The 21,208-nt window shown below is 38.7% G+C and overlaps 1 protein-coding gene across 3 annotated transcripts in view; it reads left to right on the top strand.

The window, feature by feature from the left end:
- The window catches only part of CEP120 (centrosomal protein 120), an 86,087-nt gene that overhangs the window by 14,263 nt on the left and 50,616 nt on the right, over positions 1–21,208 (top strand). For all 3 annotated transcript variants that reach the window (XM_018050684.1, XM_018050682.1, XM_018050683.1), the window contains exon 5: positions 1,311–1,452. In XM_018050684.1, the coding sequence (XP_017906173.1) occupies positions 1,311–1,452 (142 nt within the window). The remainder of the gene's footprint in view (positions 1–1,310; positions 1,453–21,208) is intronic.

Below are 21,208 nucleotides of genomic sequence, written 5' to 3'. Positions count from 1 at the left end.
GGCCTGGAATACTTGTATAGTTTCTCTGGTTAAAGAGCAGGTGGCTCCTCTGAAGAGAAGGGTGTCCGAGCCACACTCGCGTCTCTAAATGCTCTTGGCGTGGCCTTCACCTGCTTAGTCCTTTAGGGCAGTTAGGCTTCATGTTGGTGAACAGAGTTAAAGAGGAAGGTTTCAAAAATATGTTAGTGTTGGGAAAACTAAATATTGTCTTGCTTAATGTTTTTTGTTTGCCAGCAGAAATATTTGAAGTTGGATAGTAGAATATTTTAATTTCAGGGTAAATTGATTCTCCGTAAATAAACACAAACAGAAGAGACCAGATTTGTTTTTCTGAGGTAATACCAGGAAAATAAAAAATATCATAAATTCTGCGAGCAAATAAAAGTCTTTTTGTTTTAGGCTAATGCTTACAGTTAGAAAATATCTGTTATGAATACAGCAACAAACTCTGAGCTTTTGCCTTAAAAAAAACTTGGTTATGGATTTAAAAAAATACATATGGTCTATTTCATCCTATTTTACCTGTAAACATAGTTTGAATATAAAGCCGCAGTTTCTGGTTCTGATCTCCAGTTCCTTTGCCTTTCTGTTACAGTGTTCAGAGTAAGAATGCTGTTTATAGGGACTGAAATGGTGCCCCTGCACTGATGGTACATGTGATCTTGGGCCATGAGATTTTGCAGGCTGATTGGGGTATTAGAATTCCTGAGATTACTCTTGGGTTTGAGGGGAGGGGGTGGCTATTCAGGTATTTCAGGATTCCTCATTCTGTGAGAAAGCTTTTATATTTTGATATCAGTCAAATACATGGCTCATACCCCAGAACTCTACCAGGAGACCTTACTTTAGTATTTTGTTTGTGCTTTCATTAACACTAAGCTCTTCTTTTCCTGATTTGAAATAAACAGAACAAAGCAGAAATGTGGCAGGCAGAAAAGGTATAACAGAAAAAGTGAAAAATTAGCGGTTAGAAATTAGAAAACTGATAGTCTTTGTTGTTGTTATAAGGGGTGAAGTAAGACAGATGATATGAGTGAAGATAGAAGTACACATACCTGTTGAAGCATAGGATAAAAACAAGCAAGGCAATCTAAACTTTTGCTTGTTTTTTTTTTTTTTCAACAGGAAACTGTTAGTTTCCTAAGCAAGATTCATTTATTTTGAAGAAAATGTGGGGGGAAAATACTTTAAAAGAGGAGGAAGTTCTGAGAAACTACAGGAAATATATTTGCAACCTTATAGAACATTTCCCACTACTGTTTATTTCCTATTAACTATTAAGGAGTTTTGCTTTTTTTGTTACTCTCTAGGCACCAAAATGGTACCAATTGCTGAGTAATAAATACACCAAGTTCAAGTCTGAGATACAGCTAAGCATTGCTTTGGAAACAGACACAAAGGCACCAGCGGACAGTTTTAAAGCAAAGGGAGCCCCTCCTCGTGATGGAAAAGGTTTGTGCATCATCTCTAAGGTTATTCTCTGAGAAGTACACCTGTGGACTAGAATTTCAGGAAGGGAGGGGTGGCGGTATTATAGGGAGATAAATGCAAGGATGTGAGCTGGTTTTACTCCAGAGCATCAGACAAATGCGGTGACATTGTTACACATGAACACTTGTTTCTCTTTGCTGTTGTCTTCAAAAATTAGCAATAAGGAAAGATTTGTTTTCATTGTTTGATATACACCAGAATAAAGCAGAATTTTGTATTGTTTACAAAAATTGCTTCTTAGGAAAATTTTCTTCCTTGGATGAGTGCAGGGAAACCAAAAATGTCTTTATTACTCTCTATTAACTCAGCTGCAGTTTAAGAAAACCTTCATTTTTTTCTTTATTTTTTATTTAATAAACTTTTGTTTTTTTAGAGCTTTTTTAGGTTCATAGCAAAATCAAGTGAGAAGTACTGAGTGTTCCCAAATACTACCCCCTTTCCCCCACTGCCCTCCTCACCACTATCAGCATCTCCCACCAGAGTGGTACAATACAATTGATGAGCCCACACTGACACATCATTATCACTCAGTGCCCATAATTAGGTTCTGTCCTTGGTATTGTGCATCCTGTAGGTTTTGACAAGTGTGTAATGGCACGTATCGATTGTTGGAGGATCCTACAGAATCGTTTCACTGCCCTGAAGATCTTCTGTGTTCTGTCTGTTCATCTCTCCTCCCCCTCTAACCCGTGGCCATTGCTGATCTTTTTTACTGTCTCAATAGTTTTGCTTTTTCTAGAATGTTGTACTGTTGGGATCATGTAGCATATGGCCTTTTCAGATTGGCTTCTTTCACTCAGTAATATGCATTTAGGTTTCTTCCAGGTCGTTTTGTGGCTTGATAGGTCATTTCTTTTTTTTTTTTTTTTTAGGTCATTTCTTTTTAGAGATGAATAATATGCCATTGTTTGGATGTACCAGTATTTATTTATCCACTCAAGCTATTGAAGAATATCTTAGTTGCTTCCCAGTTGGGGCTCTTAGGAATAGAGCTATTACAGACATCTTGTGCAGGCTTTTACATGGACCTGAGTTTTCAGTTCATTTGGGCCAATACCAGAGATCATGATTATTAGATCATTTGGTAAAAGCATGCCAAGTTTTATTAATATAAGAAACTGCCAAACTGTAAGAGTGTGTGGTAAGAATGTTTAATTTTGTAAGGAACCAACCAACTTGTCTTCTAAAGTTGCTGTACCATTTTCCGTTTCCACTAGCAGTGAATGAGTTTCTGTTGCTCCACATCCTTGATAGCGTGTTGTCTGTGTTTTGGATTTTGTTTATTTTAAGAGGTATGAAGTAGTATCTCATTGTTTTATTTGCAATTCTCTAGTGGTAAATGACATGACTGAGCACTTCCCTTTCACTTTTTACTGTCCTGCATTGGAGAAGGAAATGGCAACCCACTCCAGTGTTCTTGCCTGGAGCATCCCAGGGACGGGGGAGCCTGGTGGGCTGCTGTCTGTGGGGCCGCACAGAGTCGGAGAGGGCTGAAGCGACTGAGCAGCAGCAGCAGTGGTTGATGACAGCGTCTCTTCCTGTGCTCATCCGCCATCTGTGTATCTTCTTAAGTGAGGTGTCTGTTTAGGTTGTTTGCCCACTTTTTAATTTGTCATTTTTGCATTTTAAGTATTCTTTGTATGTTTTTGATAATAGGCCTTTATCAAATGTCTTCTGCAAATATTCTTTCCATTCTCTGGCTTGTCTTATTTGTTTGACATTGTCTTTAGCAGAGCAGAAGTTTGAAAATTTTAGTGAAATCCTGCTCATCAGTTCTTTCACGGATTGTACCTACAGTGTTGTATCTAAAAAATCATTCCATAGCTATGGTCATCCAGGTTTTTCCTAGATTTAATAGGGTTTGTACTTTGGTCCTTTAGGATTTAATAAAGGTTTGTACTTTACACTTAGATCTGTGAACCATTTTGAGTTAACTTTGGTGAAGATTTTAAGGTCATACAGACCTTAAAATAAATTCATGTTGACTTTTTTACATGTGGCTGTCCCATTGTTTTAGCACTGCTTGTTGAAAGACTGTCTGCTCCATTGTATTGTCTTCGCTGCTTGATCAAACCTCAGTTTACAGTGTATGTCAGTCTATTTCTGGGCTCTCTGTTTCATTGATCTTTGTGTGTTTCGCTAGTACCACACTGTCTTAATTACTGTAGCTTTGTAGTAAGTGTGTAGGTTGAGTAGTATCAGTCGAGCAACTTTGTTCTTCAATATTGAGATGCCTATTCTGGGTCCTTTGCTTCTCTGTATAAATTTTAGAATCATTTTGTCTTTATGTCCACAAAATAACTTGTTGGAATTTTGATTGGGATTGCACTGATTCTGTAGATCAAGTTGGAAGGACTGACATCTTGACAGTATTGAATTGTTCTACTCATAAGCATAGAATTTGGCTTTATTTAGTTCTTTGATTTTATCACAGCTTCATAGTTTATTTTATATAGATCTTCTTCATGTTTTGTTAGACTTATTTCTAAGTATATAAGTGTTTTGGGTGCTGATGTAAATGGTATCTTGTTTTGATGTTACATTGAAAAATTTTATTTGATGTATATAGTTGAGTATATAGTTGATTTAAAATTTTGTGTAACTTTCAGGTGTTAGAGCAAAGTGGTTCAGTAATATGTATGCACATATCTGTTCTTTTGCAAATTATTTTCCCATTTAGGGTATTACAGAATATTGAGTAGAGTTCCCTGAGCTATACAGTAGTTCCGTGTTGATCATCTGTTTTAAATATAGTGTGTTATTTAAAATTTGGGATTTTAAATAAATCCACCTTATCCCAAATTCCCAGTTTATCTCTCTCCCTCCCACCTTTCCCCTGGTAAGCATGAATCTATTTTTCTATGTTTGTGAGTGTTTCTGTTTGTAAATAAGTTCAATTGTATAATTTTTCTCAGTGTCTGCAATAAGGGGTACTGTATAATATTAATCTTTGTCTGACTTCAGTTAGTATGGTGATCTCTATAAATAGCATTATTTCATTCTTTTTAATGGCTGATTAATATTCCATTGCATGTACATACTCTATCCATTCCTCTGTCAGTGGACATTGGGTTGCTTCCATGTCTTGGCTATTGTAAATGGTGCTGCAGTGAACATGGGGTGCATGTATCGTTATGGTTTTCTCTGAATCTATGCCCAGGAGTGGCTTCCCAAGTGGCACTAGTGGTAAAGAACCCACCTGCCTGTTCAAGAGATATAAGAGACAGGGGTTTGATCTATGGGTTGGAAAGGTCCCCTGGAGGAGGGCATGGCAACGCACTTCAGTATTCTTGCCTGGAGGATCCCATGGACAGAGGAGGCTGGCAGGCTGCAGTCCATGGGGTTGCAAAGAGATGGGCATGACTGAAGTGACTTAACATGCACATAGGTACACACGTATGCCCAGGAGTGGGATTGCTGGATCATATGGTAGCTCTATCTAAGTTTTTTAAGGAATCTCCATACTGTTCTCCATAGTAGCTGTATTATTTAATATTCCTATGAAAACACTGTAGAAGGGTTCCCTTTTCTCTACATCCTCTCCAGCATTTATTGTTTATAGACTTTATTTTTTTTTATTGAAGGATAATTTCTTTACAGAATTTTGTTGTTTCTGTCAAACCTCAACATGAATCAGCAATAGGTATACATATATCCCCTCCCTTTTGAACCTCTCTCCCATCTCCCTCCCCGTCCCAGCCCTCTAAGTTGATGCAGAGCCCCTGTTTGAGTTTCCTGAGCCATACAGCAAATTCCCATTGGCTATCTATTTTACATATGGTAATATAAGTTTCCCTGTTACTCTTTCCATACATATCACCCTCTCCTTCCCTCTCCCCATGTCCATAAATCTATTCTCTATGTGTGCTTCTCCATTGCTGTCCTGAAAATAAGTCCTTCAGTACCATTCTTCTAGATTCTGTATATATGTGTTCAGTTCAGTCACTCAGTCGTGTCCGACTCTTTGTAACCCAGTGGACTGCAGCACGCCAGGCTTCCCTGTCTATCACCAGTTCCCAGAGCTTACTCAAACTCGTGTCCATTGAGTCGGTGATGCCATCCAGCCATCTCATCCTCTGTCATCCCCTTCTCCTCCTGCCTTCAATCTTTCCGAGAATGAAGGTCTTTTCCAATGAGTCAATTCTTCGCATCAGGTGGCAAAAGTATCAGAGTTTCAGCTTCAGCATCAGTCCTTCCAATGAATATTCAGGACTGATTTCCTTTAGGATGGACTGGTTGGATCTCCTTGCAGTCCAAGGGACTCTCAAGAGTCTTCTCCAACACCACAGTTCAAAAGCATCAATTCTTCTGCTCTCAGCTTTCTTTATAGTCCAACTCTCACATCTATACATGACTACTGGAAAAACCATAGCTTTGACTAGATGGACCTTTGTTGGCAAAGTAATGTCTCTGCTTTTTAATATGCTGTCTAGGTTGGTCATAACTTTTCTTCCAAGGAGCAAGCGTATCTTAATTTCATGGCTGCAGTCCCCATATGTGGTCATTTTAGCCCTCAAAAATAAAGTCTGTCACTGTTTCCACTGTTTCCCCATCTATTTGCCATGAAATTTTGGAACTAGATGCCATGATGTTAGTTTTCTGAATGTTGAGTTTTAAGTCAACTTTTTCACTTTCCTCTTTAACTTTCATAAAGAGGCTCTTTAGTTCTTCTTCGCTTTCTGCCATCAGGGTGTTGTCATCTGTATATCTGAGATTATTGACATTTCTCCCGGCAATCTTGATTCCAGCTTGTGCTTCATCCAGCGTTTCTCATGATATACTCTGCATATAAGTTAAATGAGCAGGGTAACAATATATAGCCTTGAGGTACTTACTCCTTTTTCTATTTGGAACCAGTCTGTTGTTCCATGTCCAGTTCTGTTATATATGCACTAGAATATGATATTTATCTATTTTTGACTCACTTCACTCTGTTAATAGGTTCTAGGATCATCCACCTCATCAGAACTGACTCAAATGCATTCCTTTTTATGGCTGCATAATATTCCATTGTGTATATGTACCACAACTTCTTTATCCATTCATCTGTTGATGGGCATTTACGTTTCTTCTATGTTCTTGCTAATGTAAATAGTGCTGCAATGAACAGTGGGATACATGTGTCTTTTTCAGTTTTGGTTTCCTCAGGGTATATGCCTAGGAGTGGAATTGCTGGGTCATATGGTGGTTTTATTCCTAGTGTTTTAAGGAATCGCCATACCATCTTCCATAGTGGCTGTATCAATTTATGTTCCCACCAACAGTGCAAGAGTGTTCCCTTTCTCCACACCCTCTCCAGCGTTTATTGTTTGTAGACTTGTTGATGATGGCCATTCTGATCAGTGTGAGGTGATATTTCACTGTAGTTTTGATTTGCATTTCTCTAATAATGAGTGATGTTGAGCATCTTCTCATGTGTTTATTAGCCATCTGTATGTCTTCTTTGGAGAAATGTCTGTTAAGGTCTTTTTCCTGCTTTTTGATTGGGTTGTTTGTTTTCCTGGCATTGAGTTGTGTGAGCTGCTTGTATATTTTAGAAATGAATTCTTTGTCAGTTGTTTCATTTGCTATTTTTATCTCCTGTTCTGAGGGTTGTCTTTTCATCTTGCTTATGGTTTCTTTTGCTGTGCGAAAGCTCTGAAGTTTAATCAGGTCCCACTTGTTTACTTTTGTTTCTATTTCTGTTACTCTAGGAGGTGGATCATAGAGGATCTTGCTTTGATTTATGTCCTCGAGTGATCTGCCTCTGTTTTTCTCTAAGAGTTTTATAGTTTCTGGTCTTATATTTAGGTCTTTAATCCATTTTGAGTTTATCTTTATGTAGTGTTAGGAAGTGTTCTAATTTCATTCTTTTACCTGTAGCTATCCAGTTTTCCCACCACCATTTATTGAAGAGGCTGTCTTTGCCCCATTGTATATCTTGTTTGTCAAAAATAAGGTACCCGTTGGTGCATGGGTTTATTTCTTGGCTTTCTATCTTGTTTCATTGGTCTATATTTCTGTTTTTGTGCCAGTACCATGTAGTCTTGATGACTGTAGCTTTGTAGTATAATCTGAAGTCAGGAAGGTTGATTCCTTCAGCTCCATTCTTTCTCAAGACTGCTTTGGTCATTTGGAGTCTTTGTATTTCCATATGAATTGTGAAATTTTTTGTTCTAGTTCTGTGAAAAATGCCATCGATAATTTGCTGGGAACACATTGAATCTGTAGATTGCATTTGGTAGTATAGTCATTTCCACAGTATTGATTCTTCCTACCCAGGAACATGGAATTTGTTTATGTTGTCTTTGATTTCTTTTATTAATGTCTTATAATTTTCTGTGTACAGTTTTTTTGTCTCCCTAGGTAAGTTTATTGCTAAGTATTTAACTCTTTTTGTTGCAGTTGTGAATAGGATTAATTCCTTAATTTCTTTCTGATTTTTCATTGTTAGTATATAGAAATGCAAGTGAATTTTGTGTATTGATTTTGTATCCTGCAACTTTGGTAAATTCGCTGATTGCTCTAGTAATTTTCTGATACTATCTTTAGGGTTTTCTATGTATAGTATCATGTCGTGTGCAAACAGTGAGAGCTTTACTTCTTTTCTGATCTGGATTCCTTTTATTTCTTTTTCTTCTCTGATTGCTGTAGCTAGGACTTCCAGAATTATGTTGAATAATAGTGGTGAAAGTGGACACCCTTGTCTTGTTCCTGATGTTAGGGGGAATGCTTTCAGTTTTTCACCACTGATAATAATGTTTGCTGTAGGCTTATCATATATGGCCTTCACTGTGTTGAGGTAGGTTCCTTCTGTGCCCATTTTTTGACAAGTTTTCATCATAAATGGGTGCTGAATTTTTTCAAAGGCTTTTTCTGCATCTTTTGAGATGATCATATGGTTTTTAATCTTTCAGTCTGTTAACATGGTGTATCACATTGGTTGATTTGCATATATTGAAGAATCCTTGCATGCCTGGAATAAACCCAACTTGATCATGGTGTATGAGCATTTTGATATGTTGCTGAATTCTGTTTGCTAAAATTTTCCTGAGGATTTTTGCATCTATGTTCGTCAGTGATATTGGCCTGTAGTTTTCTTTTTTTGTGTTGTCTTTGCCTGGTTTTGGTATCAGGGTGATGGCGGCCTCATAGAATGAGTGTGGAGAAGTGTTCCTTCCTCTGCAATGTTTTGAAAGAGTTTAGAAGGATAGGCATTAGCTCTTCTCTAAATGTTTGATAGAATTCTCTTGTGAAAATATCTGGTCCTGGGCTTTTGTTTTTTGGGAGATTTTTGACCACAGCGTCAGTTTCAGTGCTTGTAATTGAGTTGCTCATAATTTCTATTTCTTGTTGGTTCAGGCTTGGAAGATTGATCTTTTCTAAGAATCTGTCCATTTCTTTCAGGTTATCCATTTTATTGCCATACAGTTGTTCATAATACTCTTAAAACTCTTTGTATTTCTTCATTGTCTGTTGTAATCTGTCCTTTTTCATTTCTAATTTTGTTGATTTGATTCTTCTCTCTTTTGCTCTTGATGAGTGGCTAAAGGTGTCTCAATTTTATCTTCTCAAACAACCAGCTTTTAGTTTTATTAATCTTTACTATTCTTTCTTTCTTTTTTTTTCATTTATTTCTGCTCGGATCTTTATGATTTCTTTCCTTCTACTAACTTTGGGTTTTTTTTGTTCTTCTTTTTCCAGTTGTTTTAGGTGTAAAGTTAGGTTGTCTATTTGAGTGTTATTCTTGTTTCTTGAGGTAGGATTGTGTTGCTGTAAACTTCCCTATTAGAACTGCTTTTGCTGTATCCCATGGGTTTCGAGTTGTCATGTTTTCATTGTCATTTGTTTCTAGAAAAATTTTTTATTTCCTTTCTCATTTCTTCAGTAACCTTAACCTGTTGGTTGTTTAGAAATGTGTTGTTTAATCTCCATGTGTTTGCATTTCTTACAGTTTTTTTCCCATAATTGATATCCAGTCTCATAGCGTCATGTTTGGAAGATGCTTGATACAATTTCAATTTTCTTTAATTTACTGAGGTTTGATTTGTGACCCAAGATATGGTCTTTCCTGGAGAATGTTCCATGTGCACTTGAGAAGAGGGTGTATTCTTCTGCATTTTGTTGGAATGTCCTGAAGGTACAATCAATGAGATCCATTTCATCTAATGTATCATTTAAGACTTGTGCTTCCTTATTAATTTTCTGTTTTGATGATGTGTCCATTGGTGTGAGTGGAGTGTTAAAGTCTCCTAGTATTATTGTGTTACTGTCAATTTCTCCTTTTATCTCTGTTATTATGTATTGAGATGCTCCTATGCTGGGTGCATACATATTTATAGTTGTTAAGTCTTATTGGATTGATCCCTCGATTATTATGTAGTGTCCTTCCTTATCTCTTGTAATAGTCTTTAAGATCTATTTTGTCTGATATGAGGATCGCTACGCCAGCTTTCTTTTGCTTCCTATTTGCATGGAATATATTTGTCCATCCTCTCACTTTCTCACTATATGTGTCTTCAGGTCTGAAGTGGTTTTCTTATAGACAGCATATATATGTGTCTTGTTTTTCTATCCATTCAGCCAGTCTGTGTCTTTTGGTTGGAGCATTTAATCCATTTACATTTAAAATAATTATTGATATATATGTTCCTATTGCCATTTTCTTAATTATTTGGGGTTCACTTTGTAGATCTTTTTTTCTTTTCTTGTATTTCTTGACTATATAAGTCCCTTTAACATTTGTGGTAAAGCTGATTTGGTGGTACTGAATTGTCTTTAACTTTTGGTTGTCTGAAAAGCTTTTTATCTTTCCATCAATTTTGAATGAGACCCTTGATGGGTACAGTAATCTTGGTTGTAGATTTTTCCCTTTCAGTACTTTAAATATATCCTACCTTTCCCTTCTGGCCTGTAGAGTTTCTGCTGAAAGAGCTGTTAAAAGTAAGGGGTTTCCCTTGTATGTTACTTGTTGCTTTTCCCTTGCAGCTTTTAATATTCTTTCTTTGTGTTTAGTCTTTGTTAGTTTGATTAGTATGCGTCTTGGTGTGTTTCTCCTTGGGTTTATCCTGTATAGGACTCTTTGGGCCTCTTGGACTTGATTGACTATTTCTTTTTCCATGTTTGGGAAATTTTCAACTAAAATCTTTCAAAAATTTTCTCATACCCTTTCTTTTTCTCTTCTTCTTCTGGCACCCCTATAATTCAAATATTGGTGCATTTGATACTGTCCCAGAGGTCTCTGAGACTATCCTCAGCTCTTTTCACTCTTTTTACTTTATTCTGCTCTTCAGCAGTTATTTCCACCATTTTATCTTCCAGCTCACTGATTCGTTCTTCTGCTTCAGATATTCTGCTATTGATTCCTTCTAGAGTATTTGTAATTTCAGTAATTGTGCTGTTTGTATGTTTATTCTTTAATTCTTCTAGGTCTTTGTTAATTGATTCTTGCCTTTTGTCTATATTGTTTTCAGGGTTTTTGATCATCTTTACCATCACTGTTCTGAGTTCTTTTTCAGGTAGTTTGCCTGTTTTCTCTTCATTTATTTGGACTTCTGTGTTTCTAGTGTGTTCCTTTATTTGTGTAATATTTCTCTGCCTTTTCTTTTCTTTTTTTTTTTTAACTTATAGTGTTTGAGGTCTCCTTTTCCCAGGCCTCAAGGTTGAATTCTTTCTTCTTTTTGGTTTCTGCCCTCTTTAGGTTGGTCCAGTGGTTTTGTACGGTTTGGTAGGGTATGATTTTTGTTTGTTTTTCCTCTGATGGGCAAGGCTGAGTGAGGTGGTAATCCTGTCTGCTGATGATTGGGTTTATATTTTTATTTTGTTTGTTGTTTGGATGAGGCATCCTGCCCAGGGTGCTGTTGGTAGTTGGGTGATGCTGGGTCAGGTCTTGTATTCTAGTGGTTTCCTTTGTGTTTGTTCTCACTGTTTGATACTCTCTAAGGTTAGTTATTTGGTAGTCTAGGGTCTTGGAGTTAGTGCTCCCACTTCAAAGACTCAGGGCTTGATCTCTGGTCAGGAATGAAGATTCCACAAGTGGTTTGTTATGGCATTAGTGAGATTAAGACAAATATCCAAAAATGAGAAACCAAAGATGAACCCCAAATGACAGTGACAAAATCAGGCAAATAATAATTAAAATATTGGAATATACACATATACATATACCCTCATGAGCAAAGTCAAAACAGTCCAACAAAAATAAAGTGTAGTAGATTGACCAGATGAACAAAGGAAATCAGAAACTATATTTACCAGTTAAGAACAAAACTAACTAAAGCACAAACTGGAAAACAAAACTAAAGCAAGGTGCCAAGTGGGTAACAAAGCAATGAAACTAAAACTAACAAATATGTTGAGAAGAAGGGAAAGAAAGAAAAGAAAGAATAAATATGCAAAGTTAAATAGAGGTGGATGAAGAAGATTTATATAAAGTTTAACTGCAAGGGGAAAAGAACAGTAGGGAAGGCAAACAAAGGAATAAATGTAGAAAAAATATAATAGGTTTAAAAAAATTAAAAACTAAAATTATAAAAAAAGAATAGAAGAAGAAGAAAAAAAAAGAAGCAGAAATAAAAAAGGAAGAAAAAAAGGAAAACTCCATAAAACTGCAAAAGCCCAATGTAGAGGCAGAGGTTTATATCAGCAATAAAAAGTGTGACTGAATATACACATATACATATACACCCAATAGCAAGATCAAAAGAGTCCAACAGAAATACAGTACAATAGACTGACCTGGCAAACAAAGGAAACCAAAAATTATATCTACCAGAGCAAAACTAACTAAAGCAAGATTCCAATTGAGGAATAAAGCAATGAAAATAAAACTAACCAATATTTTAAGATGAAAGAAAGAAAAGAAAAAATAGATACACAAAGTTAAACAGAGATAGATAAGAAGATTTATATACATTAAAGATTAACTACAAGGGGAAAAGAACAGTAGGAAAAGCAAACAAAGGAACAAATGTAGAAAAAATAATAATAGGTTTAAAAAATTAGAAATTAAAATTAAAAAAGAAAAAAAGGAAAACTCCACAGAACTGCACAAGCCCAGCATAGAGGCAGAGGTTTATAACAACCATAAGAAATGTGACTGAGGGGAAAAAAAAAGCTCAAAAGCTTAATTAGATTTCATAGTGTCAATAAAATCGACAACTACAACAGAGTGGGGGGAAAGGAAAAAATCCAAAAGTATCTACAGAACAAGTCAAAACAGAAGAATAATTAATGTTTTTCTTGAGTCACTGCTGTCAGAGTCTTTTCCCTCGCTGGGAGTCACAGTCTACCTCACCTCCCTAGGATGCCCTCCAACACTGTGCTGACTGATCTCTGAACCTGCTGTGGGGACAACTCAGATTGTAATCTGGGCCTACTCCTGTGTGTTCTTGCCTCCAATGTCCCCAGCTATCAGAACTAGTGCATTTTCTTTTGTGGGAACTCGCAATGACCTTTTATATATTCCATAGACACAGAGTCTGCATAGGTGATCGTGTGGATTTAATTTGCAGCTTGTACAGCTGGTGGGAAGGTTTTGGGTCTTCTTCTTTAGCCTCACTGCCCCTGGATTTCAATTGGTATTTTATTTCCAGCTCTGCATGTGGGTCGTCCACTGGGGTTTGCTCCTGAGGCTGCCCTGGAGGACTTGGGTTTGGCCCCTGTGAGGGCCAGGTGTGGAAATGGTGCAGCTGCTTGGGTCGCAGGGGTTCTGGCAGCACCAGGTACTCAGGGGAGTTGGCGGCTAGGGCAGCAGGAAATACAGTGCTCTAGAAGGGTACGGCAACCACTGTTGGCCCATATGCTCTAGTATTCTTGCCTGGAGAGCCCACCTCCTTGACAGAGAAGCCTGGCGGGCCACGGTCTACAAGGTCTTAAAAGAGTCAGACACGACCAAAGTGACCCTGCGCACATAGATGCAAGACTTCTTTTGCCTGTGGCAGCTCTGCCCCAGTTAGAGTTGAGCGTGAAGGTGGTGCGGCTGTTTGGCTTATGGGGATCCTGGCGGCACCAAGTGTGCAGGGACATGGACTGCCTCTGCCTTAGGAGTTATGGCCCTACCAGAGTCTTTTTCTTGAGCCTTTTGTAGCTGGCGATCAGAAGGCCTCTTTGCTTGTCTTTCTCCGTAGCTCTGCCCATTCAGGCAGTTAGAGGGCTCCCTTGCCTGGGGTCCTTCTCTGTTGTTCAGCGCCTCAGGCACTTAGAGGGGCACCCCCTGGCTGGGGTCCTACTCTGTAGATCGGTGCATCAGGCACTTAAAGGGGCACCCTGAGTGGGGTCCTACTCTGTAGTTCAGTGCATCAGGCACTGATGGGCCAGCCTCTCTGTTGTTCAGCTGCCAGTGCTGGTGTGGGGGGAGAGACCCCTTACTCATGACTCAGCAGTATTGTCTTGCTTCTATGGCTTTTATGCTTCTATGGCAGCTTTCCTGTACAGGCATTTCCCACCACAGTCTTCTCCCTTACATCCCCTTGATCTGTCTCTCCAAAGTCAACAGCAGTCCTCGCCCTGGGATTGCTCCACAGTCCCTAAACTCCAGCTCCCGGCCGCTGCGCTTTCCAGGGGACTTGTGTCCCTGTCCAGGGTATATATTGCTGCAGCGAGGACTGTCTGATTCTCATTCCATTTAGCCTGACACAATCAGCTGTTTCACTGTTCCTCCTCTGACTCAGACACTTGCCCCGATGTGGGGATTGGACTCCTGCCAAGGGCAGGTCCAGGCCTACTGACACTCCTGTTTTTCCCCCTAGTTCCTTCCTCCTACTGAGTTTTTCATGGTTCTGTATATTCTTTTCCACTGGTCAGGTACTCCTGTCCACTCTGAGCTGGTGTTCTGCATGCACTTCTGTGTCTGAAGGGGTATTCCTGATATATCTGTGGAGAGAGATGTATTCCATGTCCACCTACTCCTTCACCATCGTGTTCTTTCCTTTATAGACTTTTTGATGATGGCCATTCTGACTGCTGTGAGGTGATACTGCATTGTAGTTTTGATTTGCATTTCTTTAACAATTTGCGACGCAGAGCATCTTTTCATGTGCCTCTTGGCCATCTGTATGTCTTCTTTGGAGAAATGTCTGTATAAGTCCTCTCTATAATGCCTATGTAGGCCCATTTTTTAAAAAAGATGCATTTATTCATTTAGTCTTGGCTACACTGGGTCTTCTTTGCTGTGTGTGTGCCTTCTCTCGTTGTGGCAAGCAGGGACTGCTCTTCGCTGCGTGCATGAGCTTCTCATTGCAGTTGCTTCTCTCGTTACGGAGCACCGGCTCTAGACTTGTGGACTTCAGTATCTGTGGTGTGTGGACTCAGAAGTTGTGTTACATGCGCTTATTTGTTCCATGGCATGTGGGATCTTCCTGGACCAGGGATCGAACCTGTGTCCCCTGTGTTGGCAGGTGGATCCTTAACCACTAAACCACCACGAAAGCCCCTGCTGACCATTTTTTTGATGGGGTGGTTCGTTTTCTTGATATTGAGCTGCATAAGCTGTTTGTAAATTTTGGAGACTAATCCCTTTTTGGTTACATCATTTGCAAATATTTTCTGTCATTGTGTGGGTTGTCTTTATGTTTTGTTCATGGTTTCTTTTGCCGTGCAAAAGCTTCTGTGTTGAATTAGGTCCCTTTTTTGTTTATTTTTTTAAGTTACTTTTTATTGGAGTATGGTAGATATAATGTGTTAATTTCTGCTGTATGGCAAAATGAATCAACTATACACGTGTGTAGATCCTCTTTTTTTTAAGGTGCTGTTCCCATATAGGTCATTACACAATATTGAGTAGAGTGCTCAGTGCTATGTAGTAGGACCTTATTAGTTATTTATGTTATATATAGTAGTGTGTATATATCAATCACGATCTCCTAAATTATCCTTCCCTGCTTCCCCCTTGGTAACTATAAGTTTGTTTTCTACATCTGTGGCACCATTTTTGTTCTGTAAATAGATGCGTTTGTACAATGTTTTAAAATTCCTCATATAAGCAATATCATATTTGTCTTTTTCTGACTTACTTCACTTAGTGTTACAATCTTGGAGTCCATCCATGCTGTCACAAATGGCGTTATTTTGATCTCTTTATGACTGAGCAATATTCCATTGTATATGTGTACTGCACTGTTTAAAAACCATTCCTCCGTCGATGGACATTTAGGTTGCTTCCATGTGCTGCCTATTGTAAATAGTGCTGCAGTGAACGTTGGGATGCATGTGTCTTTTCAAATTATGTGGTTTTCTCTGGACATTTGACCAGGAATAGGATTGCTGGATCATATAGTAGCTCTTTTTAGTCCATTGGTTTATTTGTGGTTTTATTTCCATTACTCTAAAGACAGATTGAAAAAGATATTTCTGAAATTTCTGTTAAAGAGTGTTTTCCCTATGATTTCCTCTTAATGGTTTTTTTAGTATCTGTTCTTATATTTAGGTCTTTAACCCATTTTGAGTTTATTTTTGTGTTAGTGTTAGAGAATGTTCTTATTTCATTCTTTTACAGGTAGCTATCCAGTTTTCCCAACACCACTTACTGAAGAGACTTTTCTCCATTGTATATTCTTGTCTCTTTTGTCATAGATTAATTGACTATAGGTGTGTGGATTTATTTCTGGGTGTTCTGTCCTGTTCCATTGATCAGTATTTCTGTTTCTGTGCCAGTGCCATACTGTTTTGATTGCTATAGCTTTGTAGTATGGTCTGAAGTTGGAGTGCTTGATTCTTCCAGCTCCGTTTTTCTTTCTCACAATTGTTTTGGCTCTTTGGGGTCTTTTGTGTCTCCATACAAATTAAAAAAAAATTTTGTTCTACATCTGCAAAAAATGCCTTTGGTAATTTGATGGGGATTGCATTGAACCTGTAGATTGCCTTGAGTGGTATAGTCATTTTGAGAATATTGATTCTTCCAATCCAAGAATTTGGTATCTGTTTTATCTTTTATTTCTTTCATAAGTATTTTATGGTTTTCTGAGTATAGGTCTTCTGCCTGCTTAGGTGGGTTTATGCTAGGTATTTTATTACTTTTGATGTCATGATAAGTGGAATTATTTCATTAATTTCTCTTTCTGCTCTTTCATTGTTAATGTATTGAAATGCAAGAGGTTCCTGTGCATTAATTTTGTATCTTGCAGCTTTACTGAATCCATTGTTGTAGTTTTGTGGTTGCATCTTTCGGATTTTCTGTATGTAGTGTTATGTCATCTTCTAACAGTGATACTTTTACTTCTTTCCCTATCTGGAGTCCTTTTGTTCCTTTATCTTCTCTGACTGCCATGGCTAGGACTTCCAAAACTATGTTGAATAAAAGTGGTGAGAGCGGATGTTCTTGTCTTGTTCCTGATCTTAGAGGGAATGCTTTCAGCTTTTCACTTTTATGAATGATGTTAGCTGTGGGTTTGTCATTTTTAGCCTTTATTATGTTGAGGTGGGTTCCCTCTTTGCCCACTTTCCAGAGAGTTTTCAATCATTAATGGGTATTGAATTTTGTGAAAAGGGTTTTTTGTATCCCCTAATAGCATATGATCTTATCAGTTCAGTTCAGTCGCTCAGTCGTGTCCGACTCTTTGCGACCCCATGAATCACAGCACGCCAGGCCTCCCTGTCCATCACCAACTCCTGGAGTTCACTCAGATTCACGTCCATTGAGTCAGTGATGCCATCCAGCCATCTCATCCTCTGTCATCCCCTTCTCCTTCTGCCCCCAATCCCTCCCAGCATCAGAGTCTTTTCCAATGAGTCAACTCTTTGCATGAGGTGGCCAAAGTACTGGAGTTTCAGCTTTAGCATCATTCCTTCCAAAGAAATCCCAGGGCTGATCTCCTTCAGAATGGACTGGTTGGATCTCCTTGCAGTCCAAGGGACTCTCAAGAGTCTTCTCCAACACCACAGTTCAAAAGCATCAATTCTTCGGCGCTCAGCTTTCTTCACAGTCCAACTCTCACATCCATACATGACTACTGGAAAAACCATAGCCTTGACTAGATGGACCTAGTCGGCAAAGTAATGTCTCTGCTTTTGAATATGCTGTCTAGGTTGGTCATAACTTTCCTTCCAAGGAGTAAGTGTCTTTTAATTTCATGGCTGCAATCACCATCTGCAGTGATTTTGGAGCCCCAAAAAATAGTCTGACAGTTTCCACTGTTTCCCCATCTATTTCCCATGAGTGATGGGACCAGATGCCATAATCTTTGTTTTCTGAATGTTGAGCTTTAAGCCAACTTTTTCACTCTCCTCTTTCACTTTCATCCAGAGGCTTTTTAGTTCCTCTTCACTTTCTGCCGTAAGGGTGGTGTCATCTGCATATCTGAGGTTATTGATATTTCTCCTGGCAATCTTGATTCCATCTTGTGTTTCTTCCAGTCCAGCATTTCTCATGATGTACTCTGCATATAAGTTAAATAAAGAGGGTGACAGTATACAGCCTTGATGTATTATATGATCTTATAATATTTATTTATTCTTATTTTGGGCTGTGCTGTGTCTTCATTGCTTCATGGACTTTCTCTAGTTGTGGTGAGCAGTACTGAAGAATCCTTGCATCTCTGCAATAAATTCCACTTGATCAAGCTGTGTGATCCTTTTAATATATTGTTGAATTCAGTTCGCTAGTATTTTGTTTTTTGTATCTGTGTTCATCAGTAATATTTGCCTGTATTCCTCCTTGGGTTTATCCTGCCTGGGACTCTCTGAGCTTCCTGGTCTTGAGTGAGTATTTTCTTTCTCATGTTAGGGAAGTTTTCAGGTATAATCTCTTCAAATATTTTCTTGGGCCCTTTCTGTCTCTTCTCCTCTGAGACCCTATAATGTGAATGAAAATCACTCAGTCATGTCCATCTCTTTGCGACCCCATGGACTGTACAGTCCACGGGATTCTCCAGGCCAGAATACTGCTGTAGGTAGCCTTTCCCTTCTCCAGGGGATCTTCCCAACTCAGGGATCAAACCCAGGTCTCCTGCACTGCGGGCAAATTCTTTACCAGCTGAGCCAAACGGGAAGCCCAAGAACACTGCAGTGGGTAGCCTATCCCTTCTCCACCAGATCTTTCTGACCCAGGAATTGAACCAGAGTTTCCTGCATTGCAGGCAGATTCTTTACCAAGTGAGCTACCAGGGAAATAAATGTGAATGTTGCCTTTAATGAACCATGAGTCTCTCTGACTGTCCTCATTTGTTTTCCTTTTTTTCCCTTTATTCTGCTCTGCAGCAGTATATCCACCATATGCCTTCCAGCTCAGTCATCTGTCTTCTGCCTCATTTAACTTGCCGTTGATTCCTGTAGTATGTTTTTCTTTTCAGTTCTTGTAATGTTGATCTCTGTTTGTTCTTTAGGTCTTCTAGCTCTTTATTAAACGTTTCTTGTATCTTCTCATTCTCTGCTTTCATTCTGTTTTTGAGGTCTTGGATCATCTTTACTGTCATTACTCTAGATTTTCTTTGGGGTAGGTTGTGTTTCTCCACCTTGTTTTCCTTCTGGGGTTTTATGTTTTTCCTTGATCTGGGAGTTACTCCTCTGATGTCTCATTTTGTATACTTTGTGCGATTGTGGTTTTCATTCCACAGACTGCAGGGTTGTGAAAGTGAAGTAGTCATCATCAAATAGCCTTCTTGCTTCTGCTTTCTGACCCCTGGTGGGTGAGGCGTAAGAGGCTTGTACAGGCTTCCTGTGAGAGAGACTGGTTCCTGCCCACTTATGGGTGGACCTGGTCCTTGACCATCTGGTGGGCAGGGCCGTGTCAAGGGCTGTGTTTAGTGGGCAGCTGTGGGCTAAGAAAGACTTTAGGCAGCCTATTTGCTGATTGGTGGGGCCATGTTCCTGCTCTGTTGGTTTGACTTCAGGTATCCTAGCCCTGGAGTCTACAGGCCGTTGGTTGGGGCCAGATCTTGGGGAGAAAATAGCACCCTCCAAGAGAGCTTATGCCAATGAGCGTTCCCCAGAATTACTGCCACCAGCGTTTCTGTCCCTGCAGTGAGCCATACCCAAGCCCTACTTCTGCCAGAGACACTCTGATTCCAGCAGGTAGGTCTGGCCCAGGCTTTTATGAGATCACTGTTTGTTTTTTACCCTGGTCGTGGTATACAGGAGACGTTGTGTGTGTTCTCCGAGAGTGGAGTTTTTGTTCCCTTCAGTACTGTGAATTTCCTGTAATCAAACCCTGCTTGCTGAGTTCAAAGCAGGTTTGCTCTGAGGGCTCTTCCTGATACCAGACCTCCAGGCTGGGGAGCCTGACGTGGGGCTCAGAACTTCCACTCCTGTGGGAGAACCTCAGCAATATAATTATTTTCCCGCTTGTAAGCTGCCCATCTAGTGGGGCTGGCATTTTGATTTTATTGCATTTGTGCCTCTCCTACCCTCTTGTGGCTTCTTTGTCTTTGGATGTAGGATATCTTTTTTGGTACATTCCAGTGTTGTTGTTGTTTTTTGTTTGTTTTGCTTGTTTTTTGGTTGATGATTGTTCATCGTTTAGTTGCAATTTTGATTTTTTTGTGAGAAGTGAGCTTATGTACAATATTATTCCACCAATTTGTCTCCATGATGGTTAATTCTCTGTAAATGGTGTTTTAAATTTCAAATTCTACTTGTGTATTCTTGATCTGTAGGAAAGCAATTGGCTTTTGCATGTTAACCTTGTCCGCTGCACTATAATTGTTTATTATTAGTTCCAGGATTAGGGTTTTTTGTTCTGGTTTTGGTTTTCCATAGATGGACATTCTACACTTACCTGCAAACAAAGTCAGTTTAGTGTCTTTCTTCCCAACCTGCACTACTTTGTGCTTTCTTTTCTTGTTTTACAGCAACAGCTAGGATTTCCAGCGTACTATTGAAGAGCAGAGTGAAAGGGGACATCCTTGCCTTGCTCTTGATTCTGGTGGGAAAGCCTCTTACCAATAAGTATGATGTTAGCTGTAGAATTTTATAGATGTTCTTTATCAAGGTAAGGAGGTTACTCCCTATTTCTAGTTTACAGATAGTGTTTTATCATGAGTAAGTGTTGGATTTTGTCAGATGCTTTTTCTGCATGTGTTGATAAGATCGCGTGAGTTTTCATCTTTAGTCTGTTGACATAGTGGGTTATATTCATGGCTGTTTGAATGTTGAACCAGCTTTGTGTACCTTGAGTAAATCTCATTTCGTTGTGGTGTATAGTTCTTTTTATGTGTTCAATTTGATTGTCTAATTCTTGGTTGAGGACTTTTACATCTATGATCATGAAAGATGTAAGTCTGTTGTTTTCTTGTAATGTCTTTGCCTAGATTTCATATTAGGACAATATAATGAGTTAGGAAGTATTCTCTCTGCTTCTGACTTGTGAAAAAAAATTGTAGAGGATTGGTATAATTTCTTCTAGAAATTATGGTGAACGCTAGGGAGAATTCACCAGTGAACCCATCTGGATTCAGTACTTTCTGTTTTCTGAAGTTATTGATTCAGTTTCATTATATAGGCCTATTCAGATTGTTTCTTCCTATGTGTGTTTTGGCAGATTGTTTTTAAAAAGAATTTTCTGTTTCATCTAGGTTATCAAATTTGTGGACATAGTTATTTATAGTATTCTTTCATTAAACTTCTAATGTACATGAAATCTATAGTGATATCCCCTCTTTCATTTTTGATGATAGTAATTTGTGTCTCCCCCTGCCCCCCTCCGCCACACTTTAGGCTGGCTACATTCTTACTGATCTTTTTCAAAGAGCCAGCTTTTGATTTTGTTAATTTTTTTCCCATTGAGTTCTTGGTTTCAATTTCATTG

This window comes from Capra hircus, chromosome 7 (assembly GCF_001704415.2).
Source record: "Capra hircus breed San Clemente chromosome 7, ASM170441v1, whole genome shotgun sequence".
Taxonomy (NCBI): domain Eukaryota; kingdom Metazoa; phylum Chordata; class Mammalia; order Artiodactyla; family Bovidae; genus Capra; species Capra hircus.
Note: the sequence above shows the minus strand (reverse complement) of the source record. Positions and strands in the feature narration are given on the sequence as shown.